At 38.3% G+C, this 22006-nt stretch overlaps 1 protein-coding gene across 1 annotated transcript in view; it reads right to left on the bottom strand.

Annotated features, from left to right (window-relative positions):
• DACH1 (dachshund family transcription factor 1) overlaps positions 1–22006 on the bottom strand; it is a 171833-nt gene that overhangs the window by 73874 nt on the left and 75953 nt on the right. Inside the window, exons 4-6 of the mRNA XM_015832337.1 lie at positions 16502–16674; positions 7947–8082; positions 2961–3095 (exon numbers count right to left, since the gene is read on the bottom strand). Coding sequence (XP_015687823.1) covers positions 2961–3095; positions 7947–8082; positions 16502–16674 — 444 coding nt within the window. The remainder of the gene's footprint in view (positions 1–2960; positions 3096–7946; positions 8083–16501; positions 16675–22006) is intronic.

Here is a 22006-nt window from a genome sequence, read left to right as displayed (position 1 = left end):
GGAAAACACATCCATGAACATAAACCAGCAGTCAGAAGGAATGATGAAAAGTCTTTAAATTCACAACACATGGACAGTCTTAATCATAATTTCAATTGAGACTGAAATCTAAAATGCTAGGGAAGCTTGGTATTCATAGAAATTAAACATCAACAGACACATAGAGATAAACAATATTTACACGGCATTGAAAAAGCTAAAAAGGAAACAAAAATAAAACGCAGAACACCTCCTTGCCAGTAATCAATACCCAGATAAGCAGGAATTAACACCAGACAAACAAACAAGCAATAAACAACAATCTAATCAAGCAGAATACAACTACCCCACTGACGGGGCAAGCTACTGTGTATAAACAAAGAACAAACCCCAATCCTTTCTAGCATTGAACTAGCACTGAAGTTTAGTTAACCAATAGTAGCACTGATGTTTAGTTAACCAATCAAGTTAACTTAACAAATAAAACATTATTTATTAAACTTGTCTACTGTATTTGCTATTTTGATTGGTTGCACATGAGCATAAGTAAGAAAATGAAGACCTTTGAATATCCTTCAAGATCTGGCTTGCTCATAGTAGGGCCAGCTTAAAAGAATGTGACCCATGACCTCTGTTGCCATCTTGCCACATAGACATAGTCTAATATCTTATATCTGCTGTCCAGAAGGACAGAAAAAAGGACTAATGCATGCCCTGGAAAAGGTCCATTTTTGTTTATAAGAAATAAGATTGTGTACATAATTGACTGCAACACCAATAATATCTTCCACCAACTTGGGCCATCTCCTTCTGGCCTTCCCTATCTGCTGTCTTCAAGCATTTTCATGGCCTCTTCATGTATACCTTTGCATTACTTTTTAATTAATTAAATTTTAAAAGGGAAGAGGGCTTCTCCTGGAGACGGTGCTTTCCTAAGACCTCCCAGTTGTAATTATTAAAAGTCATTTGAGTTCCAATTGATGGATTAGCTCCAATGTGTCTCATGTGCATCTCTCTCTCTCTTTCTGTGTGTGTGTGTGTGTGTGTGTGTGTGTGTGTGTGTGTGTGTAACCGAGTAATATATAAATGGATAATGACTAATGTTCAAAGATCTATCTCTGTGTCTCTGTTTTTTTTTTTTAAACAGACAACGATGCAGACAAGGCATTTTCTATCGTAAGGATGCAAATGCCTACATCTATTTATTTTGCATTAATTTATCCACCTGTAATAATGATTAATGACTTTGAAAGATTAAAGACGGTCAGAAACAAAATTGCATATTTGAGCTACAGGCCTGTAAGCAGATAATAACTATCTCTGCAAATATCTTTAAGTGAAACACGTAAGTTTGGCCTCTAAGTTACAGGGCTGGCTCAGAAGCTGTGATAAATGCAGTCATGACAAAAAAAAAACAACCCATTTTTAATTCAGTATATCCTATAAATCTAGATCACCCTTGAATAATAACACCACTTCAGAAGGTAAGGTTATGGGTAGCAGAAGAAATTTGTGACCTAAACAAGAATCATTTAAGAACAAAAAAATGCAACAGATTAAATGGGAATAATTTTCATTCTCTAGTCAGGTTTTTTATGTTAATACATGATTTAATTGGAACATTTTTAAAAATGGTTAGCAAGTAAAAAACTTTCATTGGAAAACCTGTTTTGCTGGTTTTTCTACAAAATTCCTAACTTGATGGTGCATTTGTATTTAAACGTAGATGGGCTGAAGCTAAACCTTCTCTCTGAAATTGAAATCAAGTCACTTTTATATCACCCTCTCAGCCTGGATAACATTTTGCAGGATTTAAGCGCTTGCGTGTCCAGGAAGCAAGCAAAGAGCCACGGCGGGCTGTGTGTGCAATGAACCAAAATTAATGATTTGTATAAGAGAAATGTTGTTCTCATTAATTTTTAGTGTAATCTTATTAAAAATGCCACCTGTCCAGAATGAAAGTGTCCAGATTTTAATTCTCTTTCCATATCTCGCAGTAGTTGCGTAAGACAGATCTGGATTGTTTTTTATTATTATTATTATTTCTTTCTTTCTTTTTGTATCTATTAACTTAGACCACAAAACACCTCCATTTCAGTTCTTTATTGCTACAGCAATTCTACACCGAAACAGTTATTGGGATTTTTGCTTTACATTTATTAGCAAGCTGTTGCATTTCGGCTGGATGCCTATTCGTTGATTTTGCCCTTGGTACACAGGGGTTGTTTAAAGAGATCCGTATATCAAGCCCACAAAATTAGCCTCTCAAACTGTGCAACTGTAAACTTTTCTACATACAAAGGCATTGGTTAATATTTCCATCAGAGAAAAAGGCATCCACACCTGCACAAACCAAATAAGGTAGCATAATAAACAACAGAAGTCCTAATATGCATTAATCTAGCTCATATATTTTCAGTCGGATGGCTGATTAAATTTAAAATAAATTAGATGCTATCCACCAGTCTCATTTTACACTATTAGCGGGTTGCAGGAGCTAAGCAATTTAGCTGCTGTTCCTTCCCAACACATGGCCATCCATGGTTAGCTCACACCGGCTGAATTTAAGTGACTTGTTTCTTTGATCAACCATAGATCCACCCCAATTACAGAAAATAATTTCTGAGTACTGTATTTCCTAAAGAACAAGTATCTAAGAAGTGGGGAAAGATAAGGGCTGTTATTCTGCTATATGAGTTTCATTGTGAGATTTTAATCATTTTTCTTCTATTCATAACAGCACGATCAAATAATTCCTGCCACTTATTTTCCCCATTGTTGCTGTAATTAATGTACTACACCAACACGTCAGAGAAGTTGTGTTATCCTTTGATAGAGACAGGAAGTGAGTGCTCACTCTCTCCTTTGTGTGAACGTTGCTTGCTTGTGAACCACTCAAATGATAACAGAATATGAACGAATAAAAAGCATGCTTCCTCAGAGTGTAATGAAACACAACAACTTCAACCCCACAACACTACCTTTCTCCATGTGCATTCTTTTGGAGTCATGCCCACCGTCGTGGCCAGCCAAGTCACCTTCTTTCGGACCAGGTAAGACATTTGGAGATAAGCCCATCAACATCTGGTTCATGGAGAGGCCGTTTTGATGGATAGCTGCTAGCACATGCAAAGAAAGAGAACAAAGAACGGAATATTATGGTAAAGACATTCAACTTTGGGTAGGAAACAGTGACTTTAATTATGCCTTGTGTCTGTTTAGGGAAGGGTCTGAAGGTTCTTGACAAAGCACACAACTTTCAAGCCTACCCAGGTTACAATCCCTGAGTTTTCCCAATAGATAAGAATTTTATTCCTCGCTTAAGAAGCTGAGAGCTTCCTATTTCCACTCTTGATTTTGATGACTGTGCACTAGTACAATGTAAGCATCCTTTGTCCACAATCTTTAAATTATATTCAAATTTTTGATGCTTTTTTCATTGTATCCTACAAGGTACAAGAGAGAAAAGAGAATAGATCAGCAAGGTACCTAGGTAGTTGGGAATCCAAGAAAACCTGTATTGATTGAGTTGGGTTTCAGCTGTAGCAAAAAAAGAGTAGACCCCCAGTCCAGTACAAAAGGACAGCAGAAGAAGGATATTTATCTCTTTTTCTTATTTGGTTTCCTTCCTTCCTTCCTTCCTTCCTTCCTTCCTTCCTTCCTTCGTTCTGTCCTTCCTTCTCTTTCTTTCTCTCTTTCTTTCTCTCTCTTTCTTTTCTTTATTTCTCCTTCATATTTACTCCTATTTTTCATTCTCCACCTTCTTGTGCTTTAAATAATAGCTTGGAAGACACAAATAAGTTCTTTCTTTTTGGTCTAAGCCAAGAGAACAACCTGCTCAATCTTTTCATGACAGTTGGTTCTTAAAATTTCAAGGGCTCTGCCTTCAGCATAGCTGTAGCTCAATTCAGAAGCACCCATACTGAGTTCCACAAAACTGCACTCTAAACATCCATTTTAAAGATCACACAACTGATTCCTCAATAGACATCCATACATTTGCTCCATAAAATAATTGAATAAATGTTATTGATCTCTGCTATTTTTTGTTTAGGGACATATAAAAGTGCCTGACCTTTTGTAAATTGGATGTTACGGTTTACACTGGAACACTAGACAAAGGTGGACATTTTCTCCTTGTTGGAAATGGAGCATGACTTAGATTCAACTGTTAGTGTACAGACATATACTTTTGTACAGAATGAGTTTATTCACTTACAATAAAACTGACCAAGCATTTTGCCTCTTTCTTTAAAAAGAAATGACAGGATTTGCAAATTGCTTTTTTCCCCCCCAAAACATATGAAGACTGAATAGTTAACTGACCATGTAAAATACAGAAATAGCTGGGGAAATTCCCACCTTCCACCTTATGTGTGTTCTTCTATCATCTCATCTCCATTATCTTTTCTACCTCACTGTGAAGGCTGCAACTTGATTTATATACATAGTTAAGGAAGCAGGAATTGCTCCTCTACATATAAAAAGATAGGCACCAACAGCACAAGTTAGTTAAACATTTAAATTGTTTTAGATTTGCGTTCTAGGTAGCGATCATGGACAGTAAATTTCTCCTGGATATGTTCTGTATCCCAAGAGCTTATTAACCAGACATAAAACTCCCAATTATGAATCAGAGACCACGATGAAGAAGCTTCATTTCAACAGCTCACTTTTTTTGGACTACAAAAACATTCAAACTCCATTTATGGCACTTGCCATAAATCTTTAATGTTTTATCTTTATCTTTTTTGTTTTATTGATCTGATTGTAATTTCTTGGTTTGTTGTGAATCACCACGAGTCACTGAAAGTTGCCTTCAGTTTAATAAAGTATTGTTACTACTAATTGTTTGTAATATTTGTAATATTTGGATACAGCACTATCTTCACACACTTGTGGGTAGTCTACAAAAAAAAAGTTAGAATAAATAAAAAAACTGCTCAAGCAGCCTGGGTCTATCATCCATCAGAAATGTAGGATTGATCTTTGACGGAAAAGACACTTATTAATCAACTCTTTTCTTAGCAGAATAATGGAATAAGTGAGTTGGAAGGAATCTTGGAGGTCTTCTAGTCCAATCCCCTGCTCAGGCAGGAAACCCTATATCATTTCAGATAAATGGTTGTCCAATCTTTTCTTAAGCATTCTGGAGGATTCACAACTTCTGGAGGCAGGTTGTTCCACTGGTTAATTGTTCTAACTGTTAGGAAATTTCTCCTTAGTTCTAGGTTGCTTCTCTCCTTGACTGGTTTCCATCCGTTGCTTCTTGTCCTGCCTTCAGGCGCTTTGGAGAATAGCTTGTCTCCCTCTTCTTTGTGGCAGCCCCTGAGATATTGGAAGACTGCTATTGTCATCCCTCATCCTTCTCTTCATTAAACTAGACCTACCCAATTCCTGCAATCATTCTTCATGCTTTAGCCTCCAGTCCCTTCTTGGCTATTCTTTGCAGATTTTCAGAAGCACTAAAGACATTTTGGAAAACCGAAAAGTCCCTAGCAAAATGTATCTCTCTGTAAGAAGATGTGAAATGAATTAAAACACGTTCCACAAGAAATGGGACAGACGTGCAATTTACAGCTCCTCCCTTGCTCCCCTCTTTACATAACTATTATCACTCCATGACAACATCTATTGCTTTGTGCCTCGCGTATGTAAGCATGTCACTGCAGATCAAACAAATTGTCTTAAATAGTATAAGAAAGTGGTAAGAAAGCAAGTGATGCATTTATGCATAACCTGAACTTTCCTTTTAATGCTCTACTTACCATAAGCACCACTTCCTCAATTTCAAAAGTCTACAACGCATGGCCTTTCTTTACACAATAACACTAATGCCCAAACTCAAGAAACATATTAAAGTGCATGTCACAGAGTATTCATTTCACTTTCAGAGAACTGGGAAAAAAAAACATAGAGCAAAGAGCAAACTTGAGAATGTTATGGGGTTTTTTTTAAAAAAAAATGGGACAAGGCAAAACCTTATATAAATGGGCAGCCACAAAGTCCCCCAGTGTTAATATCCTTTTTACAGAAGAAAAATAAAATATTTCCTTATGTTAAGAAATGTTTTCTGAAGTCCAATTGAGATGTACAACGGCATGCAGCACAAATAAAGATAAAAAGGATTTTGTTTATATCTGCTAGCCAAATACAGCAGCAACAATGCTAGGGTTTTTTAAAACAACAACAACAACAACAACAAATAAACCCAGATTTGTCTGAGAAGTACTCCAAACTTATATTAAATTAATCATAATTTCTGTTAAAAGGAACTGTTGTCTCCCCTCTTCTTTTCTAGAGTTATAAAAATGAAAAGGGATTGAGAACTTGGATCAAACCTGGCTCATAAACCACAACTGGACTAACCTAAAACAAGCTTGTAGTATCAGCTTATGGCACACCCGACATTTGAGACTACAAATACAGAGAAATATTTTTTTGCTGAGAAAGGCAAAAACCCTTTTGCCCATCGTTGTTTTGTTTTGCTTCACAACTGGCTTTTGACCCCAATTGATCTCAGGATGGTCTCTGTTTCAAGGAGATGAGTCAACTCTGTTCTGGTTTAATTGAAACAACAAGCAAAATGGGTGTTTTGTTTTGAACTGCTGCTGTTCTCGGGAAAAATGGCTTCCTTGGTTCAAAATAGACCTTACTGCTCAGCTTTTCTGTCTGGCAGCCTGCTGCCTATCCCAAGAGATTTAGATACTTCTCCTTGAAGATGCCTTTTCCATACGTCTGGTTGAGAACTTACATCTCTTCGTCTTCCACACAGACACTTCAGCGACATACAGCTGTTAACATCGTTATTGGGAAAGATGCCTGATGCCATAATTCCCACCACATTACCACATAACCTTCCCAGTTCACCTGGGCCTTTAAGTACAGGAAGGAATTTGTAGTGAGGAAGCTTGGAAAAAATAGGAGAGGATTTTAGTAATTTTGTTCACCTTTTTTGCAATTAACTTTTTCTCGTATCGTTTCCTACCTCAGAGTTCTTTCAGTTTTTGTTTTTAGGTTGCAAAATCACTGGACAAAGGCTCACCCCAACATGGGTGGAAGTGTCATCCTTTACAGTAGTGGCCAAAATTGTGGAAACCTTTTGGGAAAAGTGTATTTTTGAGGTTTGATGGCTAATAACATCGCTTTCCTTTTGGAGTAGTACCATAAAATTATATATCAATGGAAAGATAATTTAATCAAGAATGTAATGCAACATAGTTTGTTCAATTATCTGTATTCTATGAAATGTTATAGCCAAATAACCAGAAAAAGGAAGCACAACTTGCTTAGGTTGATATCAGGTAGCTTTCCTTCATCTGATTGTAGCCAATGAGCATGAGTGTTTAGAGAGCCAATCAGGTATCATCTTGTTTTGGCAATGAGCCAATCAGATCACAGTAGGATTCAGTTCTTTTATTTTATGTCATTTATTGAAGCTGAGAGGAGGATATTTGTCAGTGTGTTATGTGATCGCTATCAAGTTGGTTGGATTTTTCTGTGTTTTTTCATTGAGTGAGCTTGTAAAACGTAATAAAATTAAAGTAATGGTGCAAAGAGTTGACTGGTTGCCCAGAAAGTGATGTAAAATAATCTTATTAAGTGAACAAGGTTACAGTTATAAAGAAATTAGAAGAAAAATTGGTGGAAACTTAACCAAAGGTGGCATTTTTACTGTACACTTTTCCCAAAAGGTTTCCACAATTTTGACCATTACTGTATGTATGGAATGGGGTGATCTTCAGGAAGTTAGGAGACAGGCCACTACACGTCTCTCTCCATTCTCTCCTTGGAGGAGTGAGGAAAAAAATGAGTAGATACTGATTGGCGTAGCCCAATGAAAGGGTTTGAATTGGCTTCACAACTGTTTCATGGGGAGGATGGAGATCCTGGTGATAGCAAAGGGCACATTTATTATTGCAGGGATTTGAAACAGTGGTGGCAAAAGGAAATAACCAGCGACCTACGGATTCTGTCTGAAGAACTTTCGGTTCGGGCAGGGGAGCTGGATACGCTGCTGCTACGATGTGAGGATGGATGGCTACCAGGCCTTCGACCGTCTTCGAGAGATGGAGCAGGGGAAGGACTGTCTGGAACTCGTTCCTGTAAAATCATCAAGACAAAACAAAGAACAGTTAAATGGAAAGAACCTCTTAATATTGTCTAAATATTCTAGACGCCATATTACTGAGCGTTGGGATTACCAAGCTTAACCAAGTTTTTCATTTTCATGTAATTTCTGTTTCTCAAAACTCAAGTGGCTATGATGTAGCAAACAAACCATGTTACACTGAAAGCAGGGCAGGAACTCACAAACTAAGTTAACAGGGACAATTTAATGGGATATCTTTCTCACTTACACCTCACCAAACATAAATAGGCTAATAAAATATTTTAAGACACAGAGCTTTTGATTTAACATACTTATTTCTATCTTTATTATATGCAAATGTTTCTTTTCTTTCTTTCTTTCTTTCTTTCTTTCTTTCTTTCTTTCTTTCTTTCTTTCTCTCTCTCTCTCTCTTCTTTCTTTCTCTCTCTGTTTCTATCTATCTTTCTTTCTCTTTCTTTCTTTCTCTTTTTCTTACTTTCTTTCTCTTTTTCTCTATCTTTCTTTATTTTCCTCCCTCCCTCCCTCCCTTCCTCCCTCCCTCCCCCCTTTCTTTCTTTCTTTCTTTCTTTCTCTCTTCTTTCTTTCTCTCTCTTTCTATATTTCTTTCCCTTTCTTTCTCTTTCTTTTCTCTCTCTCTCTCTCTTTCTTTCTTTCTCTCTCTCTTTTTCTTTTCTTTCTTCCTTTTCTTTCTTTCTTTTTCTCTTTTTCTCTCTTTTTTATTTTCCTTCCTTCCTCCGTCCCCCTTCTTTCTTTCTTTCTTTCTTTCTTTCTTTCTTTCTTTCTTTCTTTCTTTCTCTCTCTCTCTCTCTCTCTCTCTCTCTCTCTCTCTCTCTCTCTCTCTCTTTCTTTCTTTCTTTCTTTCTTTCTTTCTCCTACAAATCAAATCTAATTGTTGAGAAGCAGTCTGGGCTGCCCAGAGATTCCTTCCTGCTATCCAATATTCTTGATTCCATTGGGCCAAAACAGAACCCGAAAATCTTTCCATCTTGATGGCGGCTGACTGTAACTTAAAATTTCCATCAAAGGCAAGTAAGCGATGTGGATTTCCTCCCTTTGCTTGTTCCCATTCAGTATTTCTGCAGTCCTTGTGGCAAGATAAATTGCAAGGGTAGAAAGAAATCATGAGTGAACACTATTGCCAAGTATCTCTTCAACATGAACTTTCCTGTAACGTGATCATGGTCAGCTGACGAAAGACAAGGCCAGCATTTTGGGAACTAGGAAGCAGAGCTTGTGAGCCATAGGAGCAAAGGTCACGTAGCCCATTGGGATGGTAAAAATGGGCTCTTGGGGAATGCATCCCATTGTCTGTGCCTGAATGTTACATTAAAAGAGATCTCTTCCAGTGCATGTTTTTGTTTATCTTGTCATTACAGGATCTGAATTCACAAATATCTATAAAGCAGTGTTAGAACCAGGGCTGTAAATTGCCGGAATTGCTTCAAACAGTGTTTTGTTTTGTTTTTGCAACTGTGGATTGGATTACTGTAGTACAGACATGTCAAACACAAGGCCCGTGGGCCGGATGTGGCCCGCAAAGTAGTTTCATGTGGCCCACGAAGCCATCCTGGAAACAGTGAGGGAATGGCCGCCGCTGCCTTGGCCCTGGCCCAGGCCAGCCGGGAGCCAATGTGCAATTTTGTGGTGGCCATCTTGGCACTTGCCCCGGTGGACCATGCCTTGGCACTTGCCCCGGTCCCACCCCCTTCTGCCAGAGACCCTCAGATCTGTCCCACTCCTGCCCAGGCCCCCACAAGCACCCTTGATGCGAATGATGTAGAACTGGCCACGCCCACCCAGTAGGCTGCACCCATTCTGGCCACACCCACCCGCCCCACCTCAGGGCAACCACAATGCTGATGCAGCCCTCAGTGAAATTGAGTTTGACACCCCTGCTGTAGCCCATGTTAATTAAATGCTTGTAATGAATTCCATCAAAAGCATCTCCTTTATTTTTTGATCACTCCACGTTGCATTGGACTCTGGATTGAGTTAGGTGGCATTATAGAGTTGAAAGAGCCCCGTTACACATTATCTAAAAAGCCATGTTAAATATACATGGAAAAGAGGGAATTGATCATGGGAACTAATCTTCTAACACACAAAAGCAAAAATTCAGATGTGTACACTATACATGATAGTTGCTTCACAATACAAAAGTGTTCATTCCTACCCTGATTATGGAGTATTTATTATTAAATATCTCTCCTTTTTGAGACTTGGAGATGCATCGTTTGTCATACGATAACTCTAAAACTGATTGTAGGTTATAATCACATAATCTGTAGGATTAAGATAGATGTAATTCCATGTCCAATAGCACTGGATGTTGCTTTCTTAAGGAGAAAGAATATTTTGCAACTGAGCTGAACTTACAGAAAAGTCGCTCCTCGTATTATTTAATAAGGTAAAAAGTTACGGTGCTCCTGAGTTGAACTCAGTTTCCTGCTGACAGCATCCATACAGTTTTCTTGGCAATGTTATGAGAGTGGTTTGCCAGTGTCTTTTTCTGGGATGGTTTTCAGGCTTTTGAGGTTAGCCAGGAAAACAGTAAAGCAAATCTCTACCCTTATGCTATGTTCATTTTCTCATTAGGAATTATTTCTAAGCCCGATAAGGCTGCATGCTTTCAGAACGCAGGCGGAAATTTACATAGCTGAATAATAAATCGATAAAGGAAATCCATGTTAGCATAATTCTGAAGGCAGAACTCTGCCTCTCAATTTCCACCTGGATAGGTACCATTCCCTTAATGCAAACATCTACAGAGAAGAGAATTTACAGGTGGTTCAAGACTTACAACCACAGTTGAGCCCATTACATTGTTAAGTAAGACATTTATTAAGTGAGTTTTGTTGCCCCATTTTACGATCTTTAAGTGAAACACTGCAGTTCATAAGTTAGTAACCCAGTTGTTAAGTGAATCTGGCTTCCCCATTGACTTTGCTTGACAGAAGGCCACAAAACGGGATCGCGTGACCTTGGGACACAGCGATGGTCATAAATAGGAGCCAGTTGCCAAGCGTCTGAATTTTGATCACACGACCACGGGGATGCTACAAAAGGTCGTAAATGTGAAAAAGGGTCATAAGTCACATTTTTCAATGCAGTTGTAAATTTGAACGCTCACTAAACGAACTCTTGTAAGTTGAGAACTATCTAGGTTCTCTAATGTTGTAACAACCAGAAAGACATCTCCCAGCTCAGTGAGAATTCACCCTCACAAGGTGTCAGGTTTTATTCAGTCCCTACAAATGTTCGGCAAAATTGAACGTGCTGAGCCTAATATTTTCTGAATATTACTTTCCACCGAATGAAAAGCAAAGTATATGTGGAAGAGGTCAAGAGGAAATGCATGAGTGTCAACTCTTTTGGTCCAACACAAATAGAATCCCCCCCCCAAAAAAAAAAATTGTCAGAAGAAGTTATATTTTTGAAAGCAAATTGCTTATTTTTTTTTTTTTTAAAGAATCCATGGGGATTTTAAAAAATGTTTTCAGTGAGGCTTGTATACAGTGGTAGGATTCAGCCGGTTCACACCAGTTTGGCAGAACCAGCAGCTAATTTTTTTGTTGCCCAGGCCCAGAATGGACTTCCGGAAGCGGCATCCACACAGAGAAACAATTGTTCACATATAATATTATGTATTATATTATATGTTCTATGTTCTATGTTCTATATTATACTGTATACTGTATACTGTATACTGTATACTGTATACTGTATACTGTATACTGTATACTGTATACTGTATACTATATACCAGTGGTGGCGAACCTATGGCACGCGTGCCAGAGGCGGCACGCGGAGCCCTCTCTGTGGGCACGTGCCATCACCCCAGCACACGTGGTCTCTAAAAGTTCGCCATCACTGGCCTAAGGCCAGCCAGCCTGGAGCCACCATTGGGGAGCCCACCGTCCCACCCGCCAGAGACCCCCTGGATCTCCCCCAACCCTGCCCTGCCCGGCTTCCACAGGTGTCCCTCCCCATAAACAACATTGAAGTGGCCACGCCCACCCCAGCCATGCCCACTCAGTCTACCATGACTACTGCAGCCACACCCATCCAGTGGCCATGCCCACCCAGTCTGCCACGCCCACTGTAGCTGCACCCTCCGAGTGGGCCACACCCACCTGGCACCCGGCGATACATAAGTGGGTTTTGGGTTGCACTTTGGGCACTCGGTCTCTAAAAGGTTCGCCATCACTGCTATATACTATATACTATATACTATATACTATATACTATATACTATATACTATATACTATATACTATATACTATATACTATATACTATATGCTACATATTACATGTTATATATATATATACCATCCCTTTGGGCATTTTTCTTTTCTGAATATTGAATGGCAGATAACAAGACAGTGGAGGAGATCCAGTTTTTTCTTCAGATTCTGAGGTGAACATGAAGGATTTTATTGCTTTGTTTCCTATCACAGAAGTTAAACTGACAGTCAGTTTCTCAGTGGAGATATGTCACTTATTTCGACAACCAAGAATTGATAGCATCAAAGAAGCTCAGGCCAAGATACAAGAGGAGCAGAAGAAGAAAAAAGTACTAGAATTAAGCTACAGGGTTAGCTCAACGTGCTTTATTTTTTTTGGGGGGGGGGATTTGACTGAGGGCGCAATTGTACATAACATTAAATAAATCAAACCAGCATTCTCAACTACAATAATAGTTGATCACGTGATCTTTTAATACGGTAATTTTCCAAGGTTTTTTTTTTTAAAAAAATAATATATGCATCCTTCAGCAAAATAAAATACCAGAAACAATATTAAATCAACCTCCCCCCCTTTTTTTTTTGCAAAGTTATATCAGTGTATATATGTACATCATTAAGAGAGGGAGAGATGTTGGTATCTGATAAACATTAGTCTAAAAAGCTTACAGTAATTCTTTAAACTGTTGTAGAACTAAGGTGACCAACCGTCCTCCTTTAGGGAGGACAGTCCTCCTTTTGTAAGTTCTCTCCTCCCTCAAAAAGTGTCCTCCTTCATGTCCTCCTTTTCGATATTTGAAGACTAATCTGCAGGGCTTTTTTTTCCCTCATAGAACGCTCAGAATGGCGTTCCGGCACCTTTTTTTGATGGGTTTTTTTTTCAACTTTTGCATAAGCTGTGCTACTCCCACTATACTATTGGCTTTCGAAAGCCAATAGGAATTGCTGCTGAGCACGCCAAAACACCCGGCTGGCAAACTTTGCACATGCAAGTTGTCTGTGTTATTGTTGCAATGAATAAAAATGTTTCTTTTATTTACGATATTTTTTTCTTCAATTTATTTGTGTCCTCCTTTTCATTGTAAAAAAGTTGGTCACCTTAATAGAACACCTGATTGCATTTCTTGTAACAAATTAGCAGAGCCTTTTCTGGAAAAGTAGGAGAAAGAATAACTGTTTTGCTTAAATTTAGTTGACTGTCCTTTTACAGCGATGCACATTACTTCAAAACGCTGCTATAAATCTGCTGAAAAATGAATTGATTTATCAACTCTGTCTTGAACTCCTTTAGGAAAGGGAAGATATAAATATAATAAACAAATAAACAAAGAGCTCATAATTATTTTTGGACCTGCTTGTCTCCTACTGCAATTCTTAGATTTGCCGTAAAAGGACAAGTTAATATCTGCAAGCAGCATTTAACAGAATCACAGAATAACAGAGTTGAAAGGGACTTTGGAGGTCTTCTAGTCCAACCTCCCCCCTCAAGCAGGAGATCCTGTACAAATGGCTATCCAGCCTCTCCTTGAAAGCCTTCAGTGATGGAGCACCCACAACTTCTGAAGGCAAGCCATTCCACTGGATAATTGTTCTTGCCATCAGGAAATTTCTCCTTAGTTCTAGATTGCTTCTCTCCTTGATTAGTAGCCCTTAATAATTAGCAATCCTTGATTTATGTAACCCAGGAGAAATAGCAGCAACTTCAGTAAAGGTGAGCAGCCTGCACCTTTGTCACCTGGTAAGGTAGAAGGATACTGGCCAGATCCAGAGAAAAAAATGTCAAAAAATTAAAGCTAAAGAAAAAAAGCAATGTACCTTGTTACTAGCCAAAGGCTCAGTACAGTTTTACAGGTTGAAATAACCTTGTTCTGTTTCATCATTGGTCCTCTGAAAGTTAAAGACTTGCAACCCATCACATCCTGGAATTTGAATATATAGAAATGTCTACACCCAACAGTGGTCCAATTCTTTAGGTTTAATTTCCATTTTTCACATTGGTTAAGAAGAGGACACCTCAGCTTCACTTTTAAAGCTGAGTTATGGTTTGACTTTTGATCTTTTTTTCAAGAAACGTGCACCTTCTACAAGAAGTATCTCTTCTTCAATGGACAGAATTTGGTTATTGTTAAGCATCCGTAATTGTTTCTTCCTCTTTGTATTTTTTTTTTTTTTGTATTCTTCTTTACAATAATAGACAATAGCAGTTATATGTAAGCTAGGCTCTCGGATCTCTTATTCCTGAGATCTCATTCCTCACATCCAGATTGAGAAACAGCTATCTAATATTTATCTAATTCCCCAAAGGGTATTGATTAATTGTAGAATGTAGAATTGTAAAGTTAAAAAAAAAAAGAACCCTGGCTTTCTTATCTCACTCTTCCTGATTAGATTTCATTATTTCATTTGCTTCATTCTTTTTGAAAAGGTTAAAAATAGAAATAGAAAGATTTGCTTCCACAGGAATTTTAGCTTCTTATCTGCATAAAACGAAGCACTGCTAAATAGCAAGTTGTCATTTGCAAATGTTCAGATAATGCACTGCCACAAAACCACTTGGTGAACAGCAGGGAATGGCCAGCAAGAAATCTGAGCCGAGAAGGACCTTAAGATCAACTTTCCCACTGAGGCCGATTTCATCTTAGAAACCCTTATAACCTACTATGATAGAAAACAGAGACCCTTTGAAATGTTATTCGTTCTACTGGTCCCAGAATATGAATGGTTTGGTAAAGTAGTAGAAAGTCAAAGCTCAAAATTCTATTATTGATTTCCCATATGATTCTGTTTATTGGTTAAAAGTACTTAGCAAGAACACTAACAATAGCACTTAGATTTATATAGCATTTCATAATGCTTTACAGCACTCTCTAAGCGGTTTGCAGAGTCTGGGTCCTCATTTTACCCACCTCGGAAGGATGGAAGGCTGAGTCAACCTTGAGCTGGTCAGGATCGAACTTCTGGCAGAAGGCAGAGTTAGCCTGCAATACTGCATTCTAACAACTGTGCCACCAGGGATCTTAGTTCAATATTTTTTTCAAACAATAGAAATCAGTCTTGAAAACTATCTGCGGGCTGTTTGTATTCTAGAATTCTCTTTCCAGGCAGATTATGATTTTTAGAAGGCCTCAGGTTTTTAAATCAAAATAGTCATCAGAGACAGTATGGCTTGAAAAATAAAGGTAATTGTTATTCACTCTACCTGACTGACTGAGTGACTGAGTGAACGAATGGGCCAGCCAGCCAGGGGGCCGGCCAGCCAACCAACCCAAAAAACCAACCAACCTACCAATTAATTAATTAATTAATTAATAATCCAAAATTGATATGTTGTTAGTACCCTTGGGAATGGCTCTCTATATCCCTATAAGTTAAATTCTAGGACATTGGATAGGAAGTAAATATATTTTGTTACATTGGCATAGGTAAAATGTATTTCCTATAAATTCCCATTCTCATAGGTATCTAACAAATGAAATTTACCTGGGCATCAGGCAGAACAGAAAATGCTGATGACACCTTACTACTATACATGTATCTATTTTTTTCTGCATGTATTCTTGGGAGCATTTCCATGACAGAACATGATGCTAATCACCTAATGCTACCAAGACAATGAGGAAGGAAGGAAGGAAGGAAGGAAGGAAGGAAGGAAGGAAGGAAGGAAGGAAGGAAGGAAGGAAGGAAGGAAAGCCTACATTTAAGATATGATGAAGTCCTGCCTCTGTACTTTTCTAGATGTTATGACATCCGCACCCAGGTTCACAATCCACGTTTCTCATTTAGCCAGTTGTGATGCTTCTGTTTACACCCAAGCAATTAGCTGCCATAGTAAGGTCTTGGTGTCCTTTATAAAGAATGGGGGACTTTATCACCAAATTTTCACTAGTTCTCTGAAGCTTCTTCCCACACTAATTGGTCCCACATTTTGAGCTGCAGGACCATCTCTCACAGCCATTCCCACTTCCATATTTCAATATCTGAGTCTGAATTAAAGGTTTTTTTTTAATTAATGTAATTTGTTTCAGATTGCAAAAGATCATTTATGAACAAAAGACACATATCAGGAAGGAGAGGGCTGAGAAAGCCTTCTCAGCCCTCTCCTTCCTGATATGTGTCTTTTGTTCATAACCAGTACATTGGGGAGCAGACCAAAACCACACCTACCTTAATCACAGATGTCTCCATTCGGGAGGGAGGGCCCTGTACTTGTGCTGCGGCGGCCATGTTTGCAATTGTGGTAAGGTGGTTCATCTGATTCATAGCCATTGTGACGGATGCTGGGGGCAGGCTGACCGGAATAAGCGGATGGGGCATCATCATGAAAGGTAGCTCAAGGCCTGGGGAGGGTGCGGGAGGGAAGCAAAAATAAAGTTTATGATGTATCGAATACTGAAGGGTGCAAACAGTTTTGAGCATGAAAGCAAGGTCAATTCAGGACCTACCAGATAAAGCTTGACTCAATTGTTCCTTAGCAAGGCAACATCCTACCCATCAGCATCACAGTATAATACGTTAGACAGGAATTATTTCCAGGACGTTGGACAGAAATAGGAGCCAGCTTATCTGAGAAAATTGATTCCTTTGGAATAAGGCATATGATATGGTTTAACCTGCCACTTTGATCACAAGGACAGAATGTAACATCTCTCCCTAAAAATAATGAGTAACAGCGGAAGGTTTCTTCAATGGTTCATTCAAGATTCTCTAGGACAGACATGCCAAACTCGCGATGTCACGTGACGTTGCACAACGTATCGAGACTGTTTTGCCATTGCCGGCAATGGGGTGGGGTGCGGCTTCCGCGTGACACGTCCGGCCCACGGGCCGGCAGTTTGACACCCCTGCTCTAGGAAAACTCTGTGAGGGACAATTTGAAATGAATAGAACAGAATAACCTGTAGAGTAGAGTAGAGTAGAGTAGAGTAGAGTAGAGTAGAGTAGAGTAGAGTAGAGTAGAGTAGAGTAGAGTAGAGTAGAGTAGAGTAGAGTAGAATAAAATAGAAAATAGAAAATAGAAAATAAATAGAATATTCTTTATTGGCCAAGTGTGATTGGACACACAAGGAATTTGTCTCCAGTGCATAAGCTCTCAGTGTACATACAAGCAAGAAATCAATCATAAATCATAAGATACAATCATAAGATAAAACCAACAAAGTGACAGCCATAAGATACCAATAGGAATAGGTAATAGGAAAGATGAGAAGGATGATAGTAATAAAGCCCTACTACGTGGATAGATATCCTTAGGCGTAAGAGAGGGCTGAGGGAATTAGAGATTTAGCAGAGTGATGGCACAGGGAGGGAAAGACTGTCTTTGTGTCTGGTTGTTTTGGCACGCAATGCCCTATAGTGGCATCCTGACCTCCTATTTGTTGCAAAGTACTTTTCTGAACCCCTGCACAGCCATGAAACTGCAAATTACCCTTATCATCATCTGAGTCATGAGTTATGTACACATAAGTCTTTTTGCCATCGTGCCGAGTTGTGCAAAAACAAAGATGCAATATAAATATGACAATTACGACTGTCATCATTATTAATGATGAACATTTTAATTTATAGCAAAAAAATATCATAATTTATTAGCAGAAAAATATGGCAAAATCCATAGCACTGCTTGCATTGTTGATGATTCTATGATCATTTCAAGCTCCTTTGTATCACTGTGAGAAAAGCAAAAAAAAAACCCTCTCAAATAAATAAACACACACACACACACACACACACACTCCTACCTGTCACTTCAATTCAAGCACAAACCCAAAAATTAGCCTAGTGAAAATTCAACCCTACATTTCTAAATGCAGCGAGGGAATAATAAAGAGCTTAATTTTGGAATGGACTGAAATTGGAACGGACTGAATCTAAGAGAAAAAAGATTTCTCATCTGATATTCAGAAATCTAAAAAAAAATAATAAAAAAAATAAAGATATGAGTATGAGAAACACACTGAACAGATTTTGTTTTACTAATTATGAGTTTGGTTTTGTCTTTATTTTCTTTATCTTACAGGCAACTCCCATGCACCATTTCCTGGATCGCTATAATGAGTTAAATGATAGTTAATCTGGAAGATACATACACAAAATTGAAGCTGTAAATAGAAAAACAGAATGAAAACTCATTAACGCAATCATTTGGTTAACTTCAATTTATGTTAGTATTTTAAGCTCAGTACTCACTGCGCAGAGTACTTAATATACAAATAATATCAGTAAATAAATATCCTAATTCAGTTTATATTTAAAATCATTTTCTCTACTAATGGAGTGAACAATTAACTATTGCATATCTTTAAAGCAGACTTGCAAATCTCATACATAATAAATATATATGCTTGCTTTGCCGTGGCTTATCTAATTTAGGATAACAGCTTCTTCTATTTACATCTATGCTTAGCTCCCCTTCCTGCCTTTGACTTGTTAATGTAGACTTGTTAATGTCTATAATTTGCCACTAGTTGTCAGTACAATATTGCTTGCATAGGTAATCATACTGTAGAATTACCTAGGCCAAAATTTATTCAGCTCTGTTATAAGGCAATGTCTTCTGAAAAACAGCCATCCTTTATTCACAAAGACTGGAAGAAATCCATTTACATGTGGACAGATCAAGCCACCTCCAAACCAGGCTTTTGGAAAGCCCCAAAACATCTATAATAAAGGAAATTTCTACACCAACCGACTTAAAATAACCGTCATTGCCAATCCACTAAAATCCGTTAGATAGCACGAAACTTCACTGCAATGTCTTCTGGATGCCAGGGTTGATATTGCTGTTTTATCCACAGCATTATCAGAATGGTGTCATTAAACCAATGGCATAAAATGGTACAAACGACACAATCTACTTCATTGGTGTAATAATGTTGCTGAAATGACATTCTCCGAAACTGACGATAACAGAAATGGAGAGTAACAGACACCCTCTCCCCACCCCTAAACTCTCTATTTGACTGAGATTCAGCTTCACTTTGACTCCCCAATATGTACTGTACATCTGTAGTTAACACAACTTTCGTGAATGTAGGCGAATACACATGTCCCAGCATAAGGCTGCAGGATCAAATTTGGGTCAGTCACTGGGACTAGAGGTTTTTGTCTTCCAAGCTTTTAGACTCCTTCTGGAGCCCGTCTTCAAGGAAATTCTCTCTAGCCACTAGTCCCAGTGACTGACCCAGACTGGATCCCAACACAACTTTATTATCTACTATTTAAAATGGAATAATTGTGTCCTTGGAAATCTCAGTATGCATGAGATTTACATTTTTTGTTGATATTTCAACTACTTTATGTAATAAATTAAGGTGAAAAATGTTACAAGATCAATGGATTCCCAACAGTTAAGGGACAGATAGAATTGAATAACAATGCCTTTGGTCTACTCAAAGTTGTACATCTTTTAATCAAGGAAGCTACAAATGAAAAACTCATCAATACATGATATACATCAGAGGTCCCCAACCTTTTGGGCACCAGGGACCGGTTATGTGGAAAGAGGTTTTTCCGCGGACCGGAGGGGGCATGGTTTTGTGTGCTGCCTGCATCCTCTGGATGGGGCTTTCCTTGTTTGTGCGGACCAGTTGCTGACATGCCGCGGCCTGACCTGGTCCACGGACCGGGGTTTGGGGACCCCTGATATACATGATACTTTTTTAAAAAACCAGACTACCATTTGGTTAATCAACAATCTTGACAATTTTGTATTGCTTAGCTTAAACTTTGGGAGAAAAATAAGAAGTTGAAAATAATATTCACCTGGGACGACCTTGTTTTTCTTAGTAGTACTTTTAAACTTTCCCCCTTGTCTTCAGAAAAGGTTGTTCATAAACTAACTAGATTAAAACTCAGGCCCAAGTCAGAAGCCTTCCTATACACTAGCTTTAGCCAAGTTAATCTTTAAGGTTGGCCTAGTATGTTTTTGGCTGAAGTTCTAACTGCCTCCACTCTCATTTCCCCCCAAAGACTTCTGGACTGTGGAAATAAGCCTGCACTTCAGATATGCAGAAAGTTTATTGGGCTCTCTGCCCATTCCTTACAATCTCTTCTTTGCACTTTTCCTCTGATGCTCTATTTCTAGACCAAAGTGTCTAGTAGTGTGAACAGAATGCATGTTTTTCTTTTTAATGTGCTTTTTATATTTATTTGTTAGAGGACTTGAAGAACAGATACAGTACAGCTTGCTGTTTAAGCCAAGAGGGAGACAGACTTAAAAAAAATAAGTTCAAACACAAATAGTAAGTAAATAAAATCACAACCATCGAAGGTCTGGCAAAATATATCTGTACACATTTCCTGAAAGCAAAAAGAACAGGGTCAAAATGCATCCCTAGATAAAGAGCATCCCATAAACAGGAAGAGACACAAGAGAGATCCTTCTAGATTTCCTACAAAGCGCCCTCGCTTTTGGAAGCATCTTCTTCTGCTGATCTTGACATCTGAACAAAGAGTCTTTGGATAGCCAAGTTCCAAGATATTTGGGACTTTAAAAGGCAAGTCAACGCTTGAATTACGTCCAACTTGACATTTTGGCAACGGGATAAAATGTTTGGCATAAGTACGATTCCAACACCTTGCAGCAATTAGCAATCCCGGGATTGTATTTTATACCACCTGAAATTTCCAGATACTTTCCAAGTCAGGTTCATGTCAAGAGGGTTAAATGAGCTAGAATTCTTACCTTTCTATATATATTTTACTCACATATTTTGTATCATTGTATGAGCTCTATTTGTCATGGAGAAATTCCTGCATGAAACGTGACAGGTACTTTCAGCACTTCTGGGTCACTTAACACAACCATAATCCCAGTCTTGGCCTTTGAGATCATATTCCATTTTTTGTGTGATTATCATCTACGACAAAATTGCCTGCAATCCATCTGCTGAAAGATAATCACTTTGGTGCTTCAATAAATGATGGATCCTCTTCAGTATAATCATCCAAATCAAACATTTGGTTCTCTTTCCTCAAAATGTCAATATATATTCCACTTCACTTCTTTGGGATAAAGCTTAAGCATTAGCCATTCTGTTACCATATGGAAAGAGAGAGACTAACCCTTTTTAATGCTGTACGATCTTCAGGGGAAGGTTTCTATTTAACACAAAGCCTGACTGTACTGAAAAATATGTATTAGAGGAACACCTTGACTTCAGAAACATGTTGTGACCTAAAGGGCAGATATCAAGAAAGATTGGCATATTAGAAACCAATTGCATTTGCGTTTGTTTTGGAGGTCTCCACCATTTGCCATAAATGAAAGGAAAGCATTTTGTGACCAGATGGATGTTCAAACAACTATATGGTAGCAGTAATAGTTCTCACATCCTAGTGTATTACCAATCACAGCTGATGAGTTGCAGGAAACTTTGTACGTTGCAAATCATATGTCTTAAAATTATTTCCCAAAAAATAGATATGGAACTACAGCTCCTTACAAGTCATGACTTTTAATACCCAATTTTATCCTGTTTCTTATTTCTCTAGACTTCTTTGATCCAACTAGACCTATTCAACTCCTAGCAACCACAAAGATACATTTTCTACATAACGATCTATTCCTGACCACTTCTCCCAATGGTACACCCACTATAACAGAACCCATCCATCTTTCTTCTGACCAGCCTCTACTTCTCTTTCCTTCTACCTTTTCCAGCACTCTCT

Source organism: Protobothrops mucrosquamatus, unplaced genomic scaffold, assembly GCF_001527695.2.
Source record: "Protobothrops mucrosquamatus isolate PMUCROS unplaced genomic scaffold, P.Mucros_1.0 scaffold2, whole genome shotgun sequence".
Taxonomy (NCBI): Eukaryota; Metazoa; Chordata; class Lepidosauria; order Squamata; family Viperidae; genus Protobothrops; species Protobothrops mucrosquamatus.
Note: the sequence above shows the minus strand (reverse complement) of the source record. Positions and strands in the feature narration are given on the sequence as shown.